We start from the raw sequence: 15,587 nt of genomic DNA, 5'->3' as shown, positions 1-15,587 counted from the left end.
AAGGGTCTCAAGGCAAGTTGTGCTCAGGTACTGTAGGCTTATGAATGAGATAACTTTCGCAAATTGGAAATCGATAACGCGGACAAATCCGTTCGGTAATAAATGACCTCCGATGACGCCAGAGATCATCATTTGGGCTACTTTTTCTTTTCACTTCATAATCAACAGTACTGCAAGGTCATACGGTACCAGAACATATCTACCTCCTCTAGGAAGGTGTTCCCATGCTTGAGTCAGCAAGGTATACATTTGAGATGATGGGCACAAATGCCGTGATCAGTCGCTGAACACATTTTTCCCGTCGGCCTATTTTTAGCGATCTGATAAAGGTTCTTTTAGCTTATGAGGCTTCAGCAACACGATTTCTGCTCAATTCCTAAGTCTAACAGATTTCTACAGCACATATTGAAAGTATCGAGAATGACCATACAACCAGCAGAAAATAAACTCAAAATAGCCATCATTGGTACTGGACCTGGCGGCTTAGCAGCTATCATCAACCTCTCAAGGCTGCCATTCGTTGAGCTGAGCGCGTATGATCAAGCTTCCGAGCTTCGAGAAGTTGGCGCTGTAAGTCATATGACAGATATTTGTCCCAGACTTACCGCTGACGTATAACACAGGGGATCAGTATTAACCAGAATACCTGGAGACACTTGCAGCTTTTGGGTGCCGCTGACGCGATCGAGCAATTCAACCTTCGAGGCGATGGTACAAAGGTCGATTCCGAGCAAAGAAATGGTATAACTGGAGAGCTATTATTCAGCAGATTGCAGACAGGTAAGTATCGTGGATCCTAGATCATCTGCGGCCCTGACTTAGTATGATTTCTGAGTTTAGTGGATCCCAATATACCTGCCAGATCGCGAATTGAGCGGTACAAGCTTCAAAAGGCACTTCTCGACCAGATACCTGCTGGTTTTATTAAGCTCTCGAAACGACTTTCTACCATTATAGAGTTATCCAAAGGTGTTCAACTTAGCTTTGAAGATGGAACGACAGCTGGTCCATTTGACTTACTTATCGGAGCCGATGGTATCCGATCTGTAAGTCACTATTGCCGTCTTCCGTCGACGGAATACTTTCATGAATAGCTAATCAAACAAACAGGCCGTTCGAAAACACTCCTTCCCCGACCATAAGCTCAGCTACACCGGCAAAGTGGCGTATAGGACTCTGATTCCTCAGTCGGCGGTAGCCCATATTCCTAATATACCAAAATCGTCTTGTTTTTGGCATGCAAAAGATACTCATGTTTACACGGATCCACTAGACAACGGTTTATTCGAAATCGCGACTAGAGCTTCGGAGACCGAGGAGAGTGTGAAGAAAGTCAGCTGGGGTCAGAAAATCAAGAGAGATCAGGTAGTGCACCATTACGACGAATACGTGGATACAATACGGCAGATCATCGCTGTTCCAGATGAATGGTTAGAATTCGCCATGTTCGGCGGACCTCGTCTCGAGTCAGTGATCTCAAACAATCGTATCGCTTTATTGGGAGATGCATCACACCGTGAGTATTTTAGTCTTTTACCTGTAAAACCTATAAAGTTGACGAGTTGTTTTAGCGCTTTCTGGTGCTTTTGGATCCGGCGCTGCCTTTGCGTTCGAAGACGCATATGTACTAGCGAAGGCTCTGGCATATACAAAAGCAAAGGGAGAACCTATAGGAGAAGCGCTGAAACTATATGACGAGGTTCGATCACCCCATTACAAGGGTCTAGTGAGCTTTCATATCCTCCAGTTGGCATGATACACTGCTAATTACATTCTTAGTACGCCATACTGAATGGCTTTGGATCCAATGCCAAAGATATACAAGCGAGTTCCCCTTCCCTCGATGAGAATGAATTTATCAATGAAAGAACCCGACGTAATTGGGCAGCCAACAACAGCTGGATATACGAATATGACGTGAGTTCGTCTTGTTTCGATCATGGCCTTCTCTGACATATGAATGCATAGGTTACCAAAGTCTGGAAAGAGCACATTCAGACACTGGAAGCAAGCAAGGACTTCTTGAAGTTGGACTTAGCCCAAAACGATGAAACCGGCCAGAAGCCATTGCCTCAAATACCTGTTAGTGCATAGTCATTTCGTCACATTTCTCGGATTCTGTTAGAGTATATATAGAGTTCTGAAGGGTCTACACTCAAATGCTGTAGGCTTTATTGTTGTCTTGGCTATTTACTGGATATCGGTGATAGGTTGATGCATCATATACACTATATACGATCATCTGAGATTTATAGGGATTTTACGGGTCATTACGCTCAGCGCTTCATTGTCATAACTACCGGAATGTCAAGATTTACAATACATCATCAACCAATTCTGATTCGAATTTAGCCATAGCTTGCGCTTTCAAAGCTTCTTCGACTTCTGTCAGGGTTCTTTTTTGTACTTTAGCAAGTTTAGGTGTCCAATCGGATTTGGTTTCCTTCTGCCAGCCGATTGTGGAAAGCATAGATTCTAGTTCACCGGATAGACGGAGTTCTTCCAGGTTTCGAAGGTCACCAACCACGGGCTTGTTACCGATCATGATGATGGGGTGATTTCGTAATGGTAAAGATAATCGATCAAGAATAGAAAGTAAATTGAATCGGTCAGATCGACCGTGACATGGGATCAATGTAGGTTTTCGGTCAGGACCATGTATCGATGCCAAGAAATCAAGGACTTCATGGGGAGGGTTAGGTCGTCTGCAAATAGTAGCAGAGTCAGCCAAAAAGAACTCAGTCAAGCTTGGTATCCCGTATTACTCACCCGTCACCGCCGTACCATACAATAACCTCATCTTCTCGTTCACCCTTGAGTTCATCTAACCAGACTTGTTCAAGATTACCACCAGAAGGACCCAATTTGTGTGTTCCCATACCTAAGACAGTGTTTGCATCTATCGGTTCACTAGGGTCGATGTGATCAGGGATGACATTGTAAGCTGATGAGAGGAGATATGATTGAATGGCAAGTAGTTCGTGTGATGACGGTAGGGGTCGAGCTATAAGAGCTGGGCGTGAAGTTCGTGGATGAGCTAGAGAAGGTTTATGTTAGAATGATCTGTCTTCCTTTTCCAACAAAATCTGACTCGACTCACGAGCAGGAGCGCCTTTTTCATCAATTGCACGTCTCATCATATGTGGAGCTTTGATTTGAGGGGGCCTGTAATCTTTGTCCCGAGCGTCGGTCCAGCTTGTGACGCTTTGGGTGTCGATATAAGCCCTGCCGTTAGGATCGAGAGCAAGTCTTCTTGACATTCCTGCGGCTCGAAGACTAGGAAGTCTTGCAGAGGGCACAAATACCATGAGCATGACGGATGATGCCAGGAGAGATACGAGCAAAAGGAGCCGGATGAAGGGTTTAGGTAGACTTGATGGGACAGGGATGTGAGTTGAAGGAACATTGGTGGGGAGGTAAGGAGGGGATGAGACTGTCTTTTCCACAATCTTTCTTCTAGGAGTCGTAGGTGTAGAATAAGTTGCGATAGGGGTAGCTTCTGGGTCCGCAACCTTTGCACGAGTGGGGAACGATGAAGGGTATACGTTATCTAGGGTGAACCTGCTTTGTTGAGGTGTTCGAGGTGATCTAGTCTTCAACCCACCATCAAGATGAGGTGATCTAGGGATAAAGTCGGTGGGGACAAGCAAAGATTTGATACTGGTGAATCCGTGATTAGGATCGGAATCAACAGCTCGTCTAGGAGGTGAGGGGGGAGGAGAGAAAAGGTAACTGTGGATAGGTGATGACATTATTCAAATTTGCAGTTCAGTAGTCGTTGTTCAGTGGTCTCAAGGTCGGGATTTGTTGTTGTCGAAGATATTCGTTTGACGATTCAGTTCAGGTTGGTTTGTCGATATTGTCGAAGGTCGGTAGTTAAAATTGTCGGGTGGTCGTAAAGGCTATCAAAGCGAAGTATTGATCAACAATACTTTTGTCGGATCCTATCAAAGGTAAATGTCTATAAAGATTCAGTATATGTATGAAGGAGAAGAGAGAACTCAATCAGTTCAATCAATTCTGTCCAGGCTATATATAAAGCTTGTTTTTTTTTCTTTCTTGTCCTTCCAAAAAGCAGACGCGACTAGTCTATCATAAGCATTAACGTTAAACATCACATCACTTTATCTTGCTTCTGAGCGCGAGATCCAGGGCCATTCGTTCATAAGGTACGGCTTCAAAGGCCAAGCAGTGAAGCAGTGGAAAGGAAACAAGAAGTTTTTTTAAAAGCCATTGACGCCAGGGACTTCCTGTACTTCAAGGACTTCTCGGATCGACTGCCCATCTTACTAGGAACTCGTCTCAGTACTATAGGTAAATCTTCTCTGCGTAATTCCGTCAGTAGAGGTATATAACTTTGCGTGACAGGGCAACATTGACTCCAGTTAGAGCGATTTGAAGCAAAAGACAAAAGGAAGAATATACGGGTATGTATCAGGGTGAACAGAACAAGCAGGTACCGGATTAGGTGGCGTGTAGAAGAAGAGAATGTGGTTCACCCGAAAGGAAAGAGGCGCGTTCTTTCACCGTGGAATCGTATACTCACGCGTCAATAAGAAATAATAATGTCGTAAAGTCAGCTAAGGAAACACGCGTTTTACCAGTCTTTCGTTTACGTCTACGCTTCGGTATAAGTTTCATTTTACAGCATACATAGCTCAGTACGGTGAACGATACCGCTACACGACTACCGAATCCGAGATCAACCAAGGTCACGGGAATCGGTTGTCTCATATCTGTGCGAGAAAACCTCCTTTGGGGTATGTGCTACGGAAGAGAGTATCCCTTCTAGCGAAGAAGTATCGGAAGGTATTCTGGAGCGATTTGAACCCGAAGCCGGACCGCTAGAGGGATCGGACGATGCATGATTGTGCCGTCGGGTGCACACTGGATCTTCGCTGTCTGTAAAGGTAATGGGAGTCATGTCGGATGCCGGTAGGGGATAGTCATGATTCGTTGTCGACGGCCCGATATCGAGCTTTGAATAAGTGGATTTCGACACTTCAAGAACAGATTTTAGCGTTTCTATATCATCCCTCAATGTCGTATTGGTTAGTTGAGTATGCTCGATCTCATCAGTGAGTTTACCAATTTGTTCACCCCAACTATCTTTTGTCCAATTCACTTTATCTTCAATCGATGTGGTCAACCAATCTTGAAACAAGTCTCTATTCTTAGTTTCTCTGGCTGGTCGTGAGAACCCACGTTCTTTCCTCTCCGTTTCAAAGTCTTTTCTGATGGATCTTATCGAACAATCTTCACTCAATGATAATCGCTTAAATAAGTATTTACGATTCTTGGTCAACTCGTTAGTCCTTCTTCTCTCCTTCAGAAGATTCTCGGTTACATCATAAAGTGTCGATAACCCATCTCTGGTTGTGGCAGGGAGGTACGACTCAAGAGCCATTATTTCCGTCTGAATGTCTCTTAGGATATGTCGCAGTCGACACCGTGGTTTCTTCTTCTTAGTGGTCGATTGAGAGAAAGTTGACGCAGAGGTATCAGTGCTAGTCATATTGTTCTGTTACGAATGGTATTTGTTGATTGTGTGAAATGTTGTGATTGGAGTGAAGTCGACCATGAAAGCGTACGAGCTATGAGAACTGGATTGGTTTAGCAGTAGGATAATCAGATTTCCTATCATTCTGTTTCCACTTCCTATCGAGTCATAGCAACGTAAAACCTCCTTTCACTATCTCGATGTGATGTGTCAAAGGTACGATTACCGGGCATACACAATCTACAAGCATGCATCGCTTCTCTATGCCACAGCCAACGACATCCTGAAGAACTTGCTTTCAATGCCTCAGTTTATCGCTTCGATCACTCGCCCGACTTTGCGCTCATATGAACAACTGAGATCATCATGTAGTTCACAGTATAAGCTCTGGCTTATTGATTCATGTGGCTGAGCGGTGCTATATCCACATACGCATCAAGATGGTAGTTGAATAAAAGTGGTCTTAATCCCCTCCCTCACTCGGATAGTATCACGTTGAAAGATAACGAGATACTGACTCATCTAGTGAGCCGTACCAATAGCCGAAGTAGGAGTCTTCTCTGTCGAACTATATTAAGTCCTAAGCTCTGGGCGGCCCGATCTGATACTCATTACCATAGCTGTGCTCTGTCCATCTGACTCCGTATCAATCACTATGACTTCATCGTCATCGGAATTAACCTCAAAGCTATCTTTAGGTTTAGATCGATATTGCTGGCTCCAAGAGTTGAGTGTAAATGACCACTGATTTTCATGATCTGCTTCTTCATTGATTTTCTTGGTAACAGTCATGACTGAAGTACCCTTAATATCATCAGGCTCAAGCTCTTCCGTCTGTCCATATATTCCACCAAGTCTTTCTTTAGCTTCTTCATAACAGTCTTTGGGAGGTTTCCACACCGCTAGATCACTCTCGCACTCGGGGAACAAATTTGTGCTATCGACCATAGCAGATGTCTGTAAATGGCGGTAACGTATTTGTGTAACTTGTTTATGTAACGTTTTATGGGTGAAACAGTATTATTATCATCGACAAGCTCAAGCAGAAAACAGGTCTCGAGTAACGATACAAGGAAGAGTTCGTTCGATCTATCAGTGATTCGCCGTTCCCCTCGCTGAAAAGCTGTTTTAATACTTTGAAAGGAAAGAGTAAAATGACGTACGTGTGAAGAAGAGAGGAGCTGTTTATGTGTGGCTGAATCATAGCAAACAATGGTATGACCGATGCAGATGATACACATGGAATACATGATAGTGGCATAAATCTAAGCCGGAAATAAGAAATGATCTAAGAGCAATGCAGCCGATTCAAGAGGATGACGAAGACGGTATATCGACTACTTTCTCCTAGCTTTTTTGTCTCCTGGTCTTGCACCATTTGCACGATCTTGTTTACCTTGGAATCTGACTGCTTTCCTAACGTTCAAACCACCTTCTTCACCTGAACTACCCTTTTTAGTCTTCTTGACTTTACCAACACCACTTTCTAGCCTTTTGAGTACATCTAAAGCGGATGATTTTTCACCTTTGAAATCTGTGACGGTTGGTTCGAATTTCCTTTTAACACCTTTGGCTTTTGGTTCCCCTTGAATCTTTTCATCAAATCTACCCAATGAAGCTGTTGATGTCTTTGAGATTAACATTGATCTTTGTAGTTCATTTTTACGTAAATCTCTTTTACTCTTCTTTTCTTCTTGAGAGAGTCCGGTCGTAGATGAAGCGGCGGCTGCAGCAGAAGAATTTGAAGCAGCTGCAACATTGGCTGAATGTTGTTTTTCGTTCTTTGCGATTCTTGTTTTTCGTTCATTCTTAGCTGTCTTTGCTGGATCAAGATCTGCGTCTATACGCATACACGATTGTCAGCATTGCTAAATTTGAAAACGATAACAGTTTCGATGACTTTGGTCATTCCAGCAGAATGTATATGATGACGAGATGATATTAAATACTTACCTTCACCAGCTTTAACCTCATGTAACCATTGATCTTCACCTTCTCTGTTCTTACCACCTTTACCCCATCTAGGTACCCAATCTTGTTTCTCTTCATCCCAAATATCCTTCTCCTTCTTCTTATGAGAGATACCTTTAGCTTTGGCAAACCTCTCCCATTTGGTTGGTGGTTTAGGTTTAGGTAATGGCTTTTCTCGGGGAAGGACGGTAGCGGGAGTTGGGAGAAGGGTGATGGGACCTGAAGACGATGATTTGGTAGGTAAAGTGAAGAGTGAAGCGATAAGTGCTTGGGTTGATGTAAGTGTTAAAGCGAGTAAGTGAGGGTTGAGGTTGGATCTGAACCCAAATTAACGACATCAGCACAAGTACATGTCTCATTAGCAGATGCCTGGTGTACTCACGAGTACTCTTCAGCATCTACAGGGGTGTTATCGAAAGCGGCCAATAGCCCAGCATCGGTTACTACTGGATTAAGTCGTTCGAGGATAGCTGTTGAGCTGTGATTGTAGTCGAAAGCATTTAGCAATCAACTCTACGTTCCATACTATTCGCGCAGAGATTGACTTACTTTGCGGCAGCGAATGTCTCTAGCTCTTGTGTGACGTCCATCCTGTTCTGATATGTCCTTATGAATGAATGGTATTTCAATGAAGAGGATGATGATATATATATGTCCTGGCTATCGATGCATGTATCAATGTTGAATTGTACGAGTATTCACCACCCAAAAATGAAAGAAATGAAATCCTTTTGGAAATATCATAAAAATATATAATTACCAGGCACCAATGGGGTTTATTTTATAACGACAACTTGGGATAAATTACAATAAACTCACTCGTTGTAAATATTCGTATGGTGGTGTCGGAGCAGAACGCTGTTCTCTCGTTACTGTATTCTCTCACCAATAACATTCACTCCAATAATATCATACCATTCACTTTGTATATCCAACATACTCATCTAACTCACCACTCATCTCACACGAACGAAGCAACTCAAAATGGAGAGCATCCTCAACAGTGAGCTGCTATCCACTTCATCCTCGTAAGGTTACAAGCTGACACTAGCATACCACAGGACCCAACAGAATCCGTGAAAAGCAGATTGCTTACCAGGTGAGTCGAGCACAAGGACAATTCATTTGGCCGGGCCCTCTTTCTCCAAGCTTCTCAACGCTGTCTGCTTGGATCATTGTCTTACACAGCTTTAGGACCCGGACAGGGTAGCAAGGAAGGTTTGAGCTGACCACCACATATTACAGGCTGAGTCCGGTAAGGCTCCTGTCTACCTTCGAGGCAACGGTAAAATCTGGTTCCGTACGTTAAATCAATCGCTTGAAGAACGTCTCCTTCGAGACAAAAGACGTTATACTGACGTTTGACTTGTTCTTCTCAAACTCCTTCTTGGCCTAATCATGCTACACCGAACTGTGATCCCATTCTTGACAATCATGTCATACCGACTACTCACAAACACCTACCTATTTGATAAACACCTGAACATTAAACCAATATCGATTATGGACAAATATCGACGGTTATGTCTTGGATTGTTCATGTTAATCATCAAACTATCCTGAAACTCATGACATGGATGGATAAAATTGGATTGTTCATCTTCTCGGTGTTTTGGGAATTGGAATTATATAGGAGCCTACATGGCCCTTTTCACTGTTTCTTTCGTTGGAGCCAACTTCCAATTGATCCAATATATCCGAGTGAGTAACAATTTCCTACTGTCTGTCTCCTCAAGCAAACATACCTGCGGAAAGCGTCAAAGACGGAGAGATTGAAAAGGAGTATGATACTGATACATGCTTTTTGATCCCATTCCAATCTTTCCCGATACCCAAACCATCGTCAACCGCGTATAACCTCTGTCCTTGATTGATCGGTTCATTTACATAGGGAAAGGCAAAGAAAGTTGGGGAGTAAATATCATCTACAATCTAACGGCATTGGGAGGATAGGTTGTTGTTTGCATAGAAGTAGACGAACACATTCTGTCGGAACTATGCATCTGTGAATGGGAACGAAGTGCTCAATGCGCTCAACGTATTGTGCTTCTTATGGTATTCTTCTTGTCTACACATACTTCTATCATATCAAGCATACACGCCGACATTTAGATTGTGTCTTGAATTGTCTCCAGTATTAACATGATCATTTTGATTTCACTGGAATCGCAAATGAGATTTTCATAAACAATTTTATAAAATTAATCGAGTGACGTAAAGGAAAATAAAAGTAAAAATAGACAAATCCAAAGTTGCAATTTCTTCACACAATTGTGATTCACCTATGATCAATCAATCCATTTTATATAGATAGATATAAGGTATCTTCCAGTCATTGACATTGCTTCGACGCTCATATGGGTCTGCTGCTCAGGCCAACAATTTACAGATCATTCTCTTTCACCTCAATCACTTGCTCACATATCTCATACAGGAATTTCTGTTTCACAATGTCACAAGCCGTTCCTATACCTCGACCAGCAATAACCACGACTTCTTCAGGTAAATCCGTTTGGCTCACTTCTGTTCATGCTCCCAACACTTGCTGACACTGATTGATTCGACCGTGTGTAGGTAGTTTTCGTACTAGGTCACTAGCTGTTTCAGCTGCACATCGATTAGCTGCATCACCTCGATCAGTAAATTCTGATACTTCAACTATACACGGTACATCCCCTGAGCACACATATGGTGGGAATGGACACGATTATGAACACGATGTGGAGTCTGGTCACGGACATACAGATGTTATATCACCTCATTCGTCAAACTCACCTCTGTCACCTATCTCACAAAGAAGTGGAGGGATGAGACATAGGGTGCATCATAAAAAACATAAAGAAAGACAATATCGATGGATGTCAACCATGGCCGCAGGTGGTGGGACAGGCGATGAACCTGGTGTAGATGTCAAATCAAAAAGGGATGAGGAAGCATACGGTCATTTGAAGAATAAGACTAAAGTCACAGTAAGTACCGGTTTCCTCAGTCAAATTTCTGAGTTTCCGAATCTTCTATACAATCACTTCTTGCGCAAAACTCATCATTGCAACGTACTCCTTGATCTGCGCTCAACCACTCGATTGGTCCGCCGATTCGTACAGGATCAGCTAAAGTCTGACCTCCTTTTGCAGATTGTAGATTACTCCTCCAATCCGGATGAAGATAACACAAACCTCCGATGTGAATTCGAGGGCGAGAGACTGCGAGAATGGTTGGATAGCGATCATGGGAAACGAAGAACTGGCGAAGATGGGAAGCCGACTGGTGTAAGGTGGCGTGAGTATCCGTTTCCCCGAACACGGGTACGATACGTGCTCCAGCTGATCTGTCGACCTGATAGTCCACATCGATGGATTGAATTGGGAGGTTATAAAGACTCTTGTACTGCACTTTGGGTGAGTTCTTCGTTCTTTCCAGTAACGTTGCCACCTTCCCCCTTCACACCTCGATGCTCTCTGCTGCTTCAGGCGATATTCCCTTTTCCTTCTTACCTTCTCGCCATCACACCTCCTACATCCATAACATTGCTAACATCTTTCCATCGGTTAGGCTACATCCCCTCGCCGTAGAAGATGCATTAAGGGCCACAAACACACCTCGATCAAAACTCGATTTCTACAGGAATCATTTATATCTTCAAATACTGATACATCACACGACACCATCTGATGAAGTAAGACTATCGATAGCCGCAGATGAAATGGCTCGAGATCGACATAACGGTTTCACAGATGATGATGCGAGTGTTTTAGGTGACGATGAGGCACATACAAGAACAGGTTTAAGGGGGAAATTGAGTGGTTTTCTCTCAAGGAAAAGAGAAGAGATGCATAAACCAAGATTACCTGAAGGTGTCGAAGGTGTTTTCGAGCCTAGTTTGGTTACAACAAGACCTCACGGTCGACATATGGTACGTGTACAGATCCTTTCGGTAATACTAGAACAAAGTGCTTATGTTGACCTCGTGCTAGACTTTCGAGAAACAAGCTCATACTCTCACCGTAAATGAGTTGAGTGCTAAGTATATGGTGCCAATTCGTAGAGGTATCTTGAGTCTGTTCATGCTTCGTGATGGTGAGCACATAATCTCATTATCCGTCTTACAACCGCCATTGGCATAAAAATGCCTTGTAGCCTATCAAAAACTGGGATCTCATGTCCTGAACAAAGAGTTGACTGATTCTTTTTTATTCTGTCATCAGGTACTCTGATCACTATGGATGCCAAACCTACTCGCGAAGTTCTTGCCCCTATATATCACAGATTAGAGGATGAGTCCAGTTTGTTAAGGAGATCTGGAGATGTCAGTATGCTGGCGCAAGCTATTTTGGATGTCGGTGAGTTGAAATCTTGGTCCAGGATAACATTAGCGTAGTATTGATATTAAATGACTCCCCTTAGCCGCCGACTTGGCAATCGAGGTGAGTACATTCGTGTCCTCGCTCTTTTTGTACTGATATATCTGCATTGGCCTAGATCTCGCAAACGTTTGAATCAGAAATCCTCAAATTGGAAGCTTCTGTCTTGGTTAACCCACAGGTGGGAACCGCAACTTCGTTCTGGTGTCAGGAAATAGCTAACATAGTGCATATCAATTGCAGATGGAGACTGTCAGGCACCTGCACATCTTATCTTCTCAGCTGATCCGTCTTCGACGGTCTCTCACTCCCCTTCTCCATGTCTGCTACATCGTCCGAGACCAAGATGCTCAAAGATCTGTGGCCGCAAGTGCAATGGTACCGACTGGGACGAGACAAGGCTCAGCTGGCGGTAATCTGAATGGAAACGGTGAAAAGGGACAGGGAATTTACCATCATGGAATGCAGACGCAACACTCCCACCTACAACTCAACTTGACACCCAGCTCCCAGCAGAACAATTCTGCTGGAGGTTATATGGGTACAGCAGTTTCCCCTTCTCCCTCAAGATCTGGCACACCTATGCCCGGCTCAGGTCGCGAGAAAGACAGAGATGATACAGCCAGTGTATTGAGCATGTTCGGTGTCAACCCTGCTCAAGCAAGCTTTGTCGGTTTCTTTTCACCCATGACTAAAGTCTATATGGGTGATGTTATCGATCATCTAGAGATTACGGTAGGGAGTCTGGAACAATTCGTGAACACCTGTGATCATTTGACGGACTATGTGTTTGTGAGTGATGCTTCGGTCAGCTATAGTGTTTCGTCTGGGGAGGTGCTGATATAAAGTGATCTTTATAGAATGTGTTGAGTTTCCAGACTAACGAATCGATGGAAAGGTTGAGTATCGTTACGGTAGTCTTCTTGCGTAAGTTCAATTCGCGGCAGATCAGACTATTGAGAACGCTAACTAAATGCTCATTATACATACAGCTCTAACGTTCATAGTAAGTCGTAATGGAGAATACACTCAGATCGTTACCTGGGCGACCCGTTTTGTCTGAGAATGACTAACGTTGATATTGCTTCTAGGCGTCTTACTTTGGTATGAACTTTGACGATTTTCCGGAACTTCATCAATCCGTTTCATACTTTTGGAAAGTGGCTATTCCGTGTACTACCGCATTCTTCGTAATCTTCTCATTCGGTTATCTCAAAGCTTTCGCAGAAACTTCGTTCAGGAAAGTAAGAAGATGGAGATGGATGATGTTGTTAGGTGGGGGGAAAGCAGCTACGGCAAGAAGGGCAGGTGGTATCAAGAGGAGTTAAGATCAAGTAAAGGTACGATTAATGAGTTCATGTACCCGGTAATTTATGATCTGTCATCAGGACTGTACATGTCATCAGGACGGGAAGCAAAGGAACGAAATGAGGGTTGTTTGTTGACCACTAGGCCACCTAAGTGTTCTGCACGCCAAGGAGGACCAAAGGCCAATTTGAAACTTTTTCGAAGAATTGATCTAGGAAGCAAATCTAAAATCGAGCCTGTGGTAAATGAAACAGTAACTTGGTCTGTCTAAGGCTTTGATGATACCTTAAGAAAGGAACAACCATTTCCAGCATGCGTAACCATGAAAACCTCTCAACCAGAGCAATCCCACGACTAAGAAGTTGGCCGTATGTCCGTGCCATAGTGTACATCTGGTTATATGCATACTATTCGAGTCTGCTTCACACATGCTTATGTTATGTAACGGAATCGGGGCTCCTTGTCGCCTAATCCATCCAACGAGTCCACTGAATCTTCGAGATTTTCAGCGGGGGCAGAGTCCCGATTTTTATTTTGTAAGCTGAGGAAAGCTGAATTCGCAACGGCCAGAACGACTATAGAGACACTCAAACCAAGAGCTGTCCATGTAGCTTTCTTGTATCTAGGTGCATCGGTTGTTGGGAAGAGCCAGCTAGATATTTTGTCAGCTAGATGTCTGAATGCTCAAAAAGGTAAACTTACGTGGACAGGATTCCACCGGAATTGGTTGAGATGAAACCAAAAGCAATTCCTGTCACTCTTTTGTAGTATGGTGCCAAATTATTTGGCATCCAAGTAGAGAGAAGAGGTGCCATAGTGTATGCTCCGATCACTTGTAGGAATAAACTGGCGTAGAGTACATGGTGGTTTGTGGAGCTGAGGAAAAGAGCGTATCCTATGATGGAAATGATAGATGCGAAAATGACGAAAGATCCTCTGTGACGGAATTTGTCACTGAGGAAACATGCCAGTACAGCGAAGACAGCTGAACAAGCGTATGGAGGAACAGAGTGAAGCTGAATTGAAATCCCTTTGTAACCTAAACCCTGTACGATAGCTACGAATCGACGTCAGTGGAATAGGATCGAAGAATCATAACGTTATCTCCGTTTACTCACTGGGTGCAAAGTAGGCAAGGGAGTATAATGTAACTGCAGTGAAACTGATTAGCGAGGTCGTACACCTAACGTTAGCGATAACTCACCTCCATTTCCGAAGAACATAGCAAACACAAGCCATAGTTGAGGTGATCTCATGGCTGAGAGCATATGTCTGACCGAGAATACTTCGTGCTCTGCAGTAGCTCCACCATCAATGTCGTGAGCGAGCATGAGAGCACCTCGTTCTTCGTGGGATAGGTATCGCACGGATGCCAAATCACGGGGAAGGATGAAGAAAGCGATGGCTCCACAAACGACAGTTAAGAGTCCCTCCCTATATGTGATGATGAGCTGGAGCAGGAGGGCTGCATTGATAAAGGATGGCTCACAATATAAATATCCATTGCCAGCCTCTCTTTCCCGAAATACCCTCCATGTTGAGGATAGCAGCCGCCAGCAGACCTGAAAATGCTCCCGCTAGAGACGTTGCTGAGAAGAAGAATGCCAACCTTTTACCGAGGACTTGTCGATGATAGAACGACGAGAGATAGGTGACAAGCCCCTAAAGCAGTTTTTCTTTGAGCATATGAAGGTATACGGTGCAAGAATCCAGAAGGCACATGCTAGCTACTCACTGGTAAAATAGCCCCCTCCGTCAGACCAAGGAAGAAACGAGCTGCTATAAGTCCTCCATAACTGTTCACGAAACCTTGGAAAAGAGTGACTAGTCCCCATGACATGACTAGAGTTGGAAGTAGGAGATGTGGCCCACTATTCATTGTCAACGTTGAACTTCCGATTATTCACTTACACTTTCTTCATGGCCAAAGTCAGAGGAAGTTCAGCCGCTATGTAAGGTACATAGGTGACCGTGAGCGCAATTGAGTATTGTCTGTTGGTAAGCTTAAGGTCTGTCTGAAGACCGGCTGCTTTGGCATTTCCGATATTGGAACGGTCCAAGAAATTGAGGAAGTATAGAAAAGCGCATAATGGGAGTAAGAAAGAGTCGAGTTTGAGAAGAGCAGAACGAAGAGCTCGTTTATCGACCTGTCTGTCTACTTGGGTGTTTTGTGCTTTGTCATCTGGAGGGAGATCAACTGGTATGTCCATCTTGTATGTACTCGAGAACGTTTTTGTGGTGGAAGAAGGTGATGCATAGACAATACATTCTCATAAAACAGACATGGTGGTGTGTACCTAACTATACTGTACCAATATAAGTTAATCGAGACAGTTCACTTTTTCCTCGAAAATTCGTTTATAACTTTATTTTGTCCGTTTTTCGGGAATTTCGGGTCCGATCCAATCAAAAGTGGTTTAAACAGCGATGAGCAATGGTCAATGGTC

General features: G+C 43.6%; 9 protein-coding genes across 9 annotated transcripts; 3 read left to right on the top strand and 6 right to left on the bottom strand.

The window, feature by feature from the left end:
• Positions 1-420: 420 nt before the first annotated feature.
• On the top strand, positions 421-2,094 carry IL334_000043 (uncharacterized protein; the record flags this gene model as incomplete). The annotated part of the gene is made up of 7 exons (XM_062931829.1): positions 421-570; positions 624-780; positions 841-1,046; positions 1,111-1,516; positions 1,572-1,726; positions 1,780-1,917; positions 1,969-2,094. 7 exons carry the CDS (start codon positions 421-423, stop codon positions 2,092-2,094), a joined length of 1,338 nt encoding a protein of 445 aa, XP_062787880.1.
• A 220-nt stretch (positions 2,095-2,314) lies between these two features.
• On the bottom strand, positions 2,315-3,752 carry IL334_000042 (uncharacterized protein; the record flags this gene model as incomplete). Its single annotated transcript, XM_062931828.1, has 3 exons — positions 2,315-2,705; positions 2,770-3,037; positions 3,101-3,752. 3 exons carry the CDS (start codon positions 3,750-3,752, stop codon positions 2,315-2,317), a joined length of 1,311 nt encoding a protein of 436 aa, XP_062787879.1.
• Positions 3,753-4,702: 950 nt separating this feature from the next.
• Positions 4,703-5,515, bottom strand: IL334_000041 (uncharacterized protein; the record flags this gene model as incomplete). Its single annotated transcript, XM_062931827.1, has 1 exon — positions 4,703-5,515. One exon carries the CDS (start codon positions 5,513-5,515, stop codon positions 4,703-4,705), a length of 813 nt encoding a protein of 270 aa, XP_062787878.1.
• Positions 5,516-6,073: 558 nt separating this feature from the next.
• On the bottom strand, positions 6,074-6,448 carry IL334_000040 (uncharacterized protein; the record flags this gene model as incomplete). The annotated part of the gene is made up of 1 exon (XM_062931826.1): positions 6,074-6,448. The coding sequence occupies one exon, from the start codon at positions 6,446-6,448 to the stop codon at positions 6,074-6,076; it is 375 nt and encodes a 124-aa protein (XP_062787877.1).
• A 389-nt stretch (positions 6,449-6,837) lies between these two features.
• IL334_000039 (uncharacterized protein) lies at positions 6,838-8,061 on the bottom strand (the record flags this gene model as incomplete). Its single annotated transcript, XM_062931825.1, has 4 exons — positions 6,838-7,340; positions 7,454-7,788; positions 7,854-7,949; positions 8,021-8,061. The coding sequence occupies 4 exons, from the start codon at positions 8,059-8,061 to the stop codon at positions 6,838-6,840; spliced, it is 975 nt and encodes a 324-aa protein (XP_062787876.1).
• A 394-nt stretch (positions 8,062-8,455) lies between these two features.
• Positions 8,456-9,389, top strand: IL334_000038 (uncharacterized protein; the record flags this gene model as incomplete). The annotated part of the gene is made up of 5 exons (XM_062931824.1): positions 8,456-8,474; positions 8,533-8,570; positions 8,717-8,771; positions 9,105-9,172; positions 9,363-9,389. The coding sequence occupies 5 exons, from the start codon at positions 8,456-8,458 to the stop codon at positions 9,387-9,389; spliced, it is 207 nt and encodes a 68-aa protein (XP_062787875.1).
• A 532-nt stretch (positions 9,390-9,921) lies between these two features.
• On the top strand, positions 9,922-13,160 carry IL334_000037 (uncharacterized protein; the record flags this gene model as incomplete). The annotated part of the gene is made up of 13 exons (XM_062931823.1): positions 9,922-9,973; positions 10,046-10,440; positions 10,606-10,750; positions 10,815-10,869; positions 11,024-11,384; positions 11,446-11,548; positions 11,677-11,811; positions 11,876-11,895; positions 11,951-12,013; positions 12,076-12,624; positions 12,693-12,759; positions 12,825-12,838; positions 12,924-13,160. 13 exons carry the CDS (start codon positions 9,922-9,924, stop codon positions 13,158-13,160), a joined length of 2,196 nt encoding a protein of 731 aa, XP_062787874.1.
• A 412-nt stretch (positions 13,161-13,572) lies between these two features.
• IL334_000036 (uncharacterized protein) lies at positions 13,573-15,019 on the bottom strand (the record flags this gene model as incomplete). Its single annotated transcript, XM_062931822.1, has 6 exons — positions 13,573-13,792; positions 13,843-14,197; positions 14,259-14,291; positions 14,345-14,574; positions 14,630-14,802; positions 14,876-15,019. The coding sequence occupies 6 exons, from the start codon at positions 15,017-15,019 to the stop codon at positions 13,573-13,575; spliced, it is 1,155 nt and encodes a 384-aa protein (XP_062787873.1).
• A 28-nt stretch (positions 15,020-15,047) lies between these two features.
• IL334_000035 (uncharacterized protein) lies at positions 15,048-15,350 on the bottom strand (the record flags this gene model as incomplete). The annotated part of the gene is made up of 1 exon (XM_062931821.1): positions 15,048-15,350. One exon carries the CDS (start codon positions 15,348-15,350, stop codon positions 15,048-15,050), a length of 303 nt encoding a protein of 100 aa, XP_062787872.1.
• Between the last annotated feature and the right edge of the window lie 237 nt (positions 15,351-15,587).

The sequence above is a fragment of the Kwoniella shivajii genome, chromosome 1 (assembly GCF_035658355.1).
Source record: "Kwoniella shivajii chromosome 1, complete sequence".
NCBI classification, from domain to species: Eukaryota; Fungi; Basidiomycota; class Tremellomycetes; order Tremellales; family Cryptococcaceae; genus Kwoniella; species Kwoniella shivajii.
Note: the sequence above shows the minus strand (reverse complement) of the source record. Positions and strands in the feature narration are given on the sequence as shown.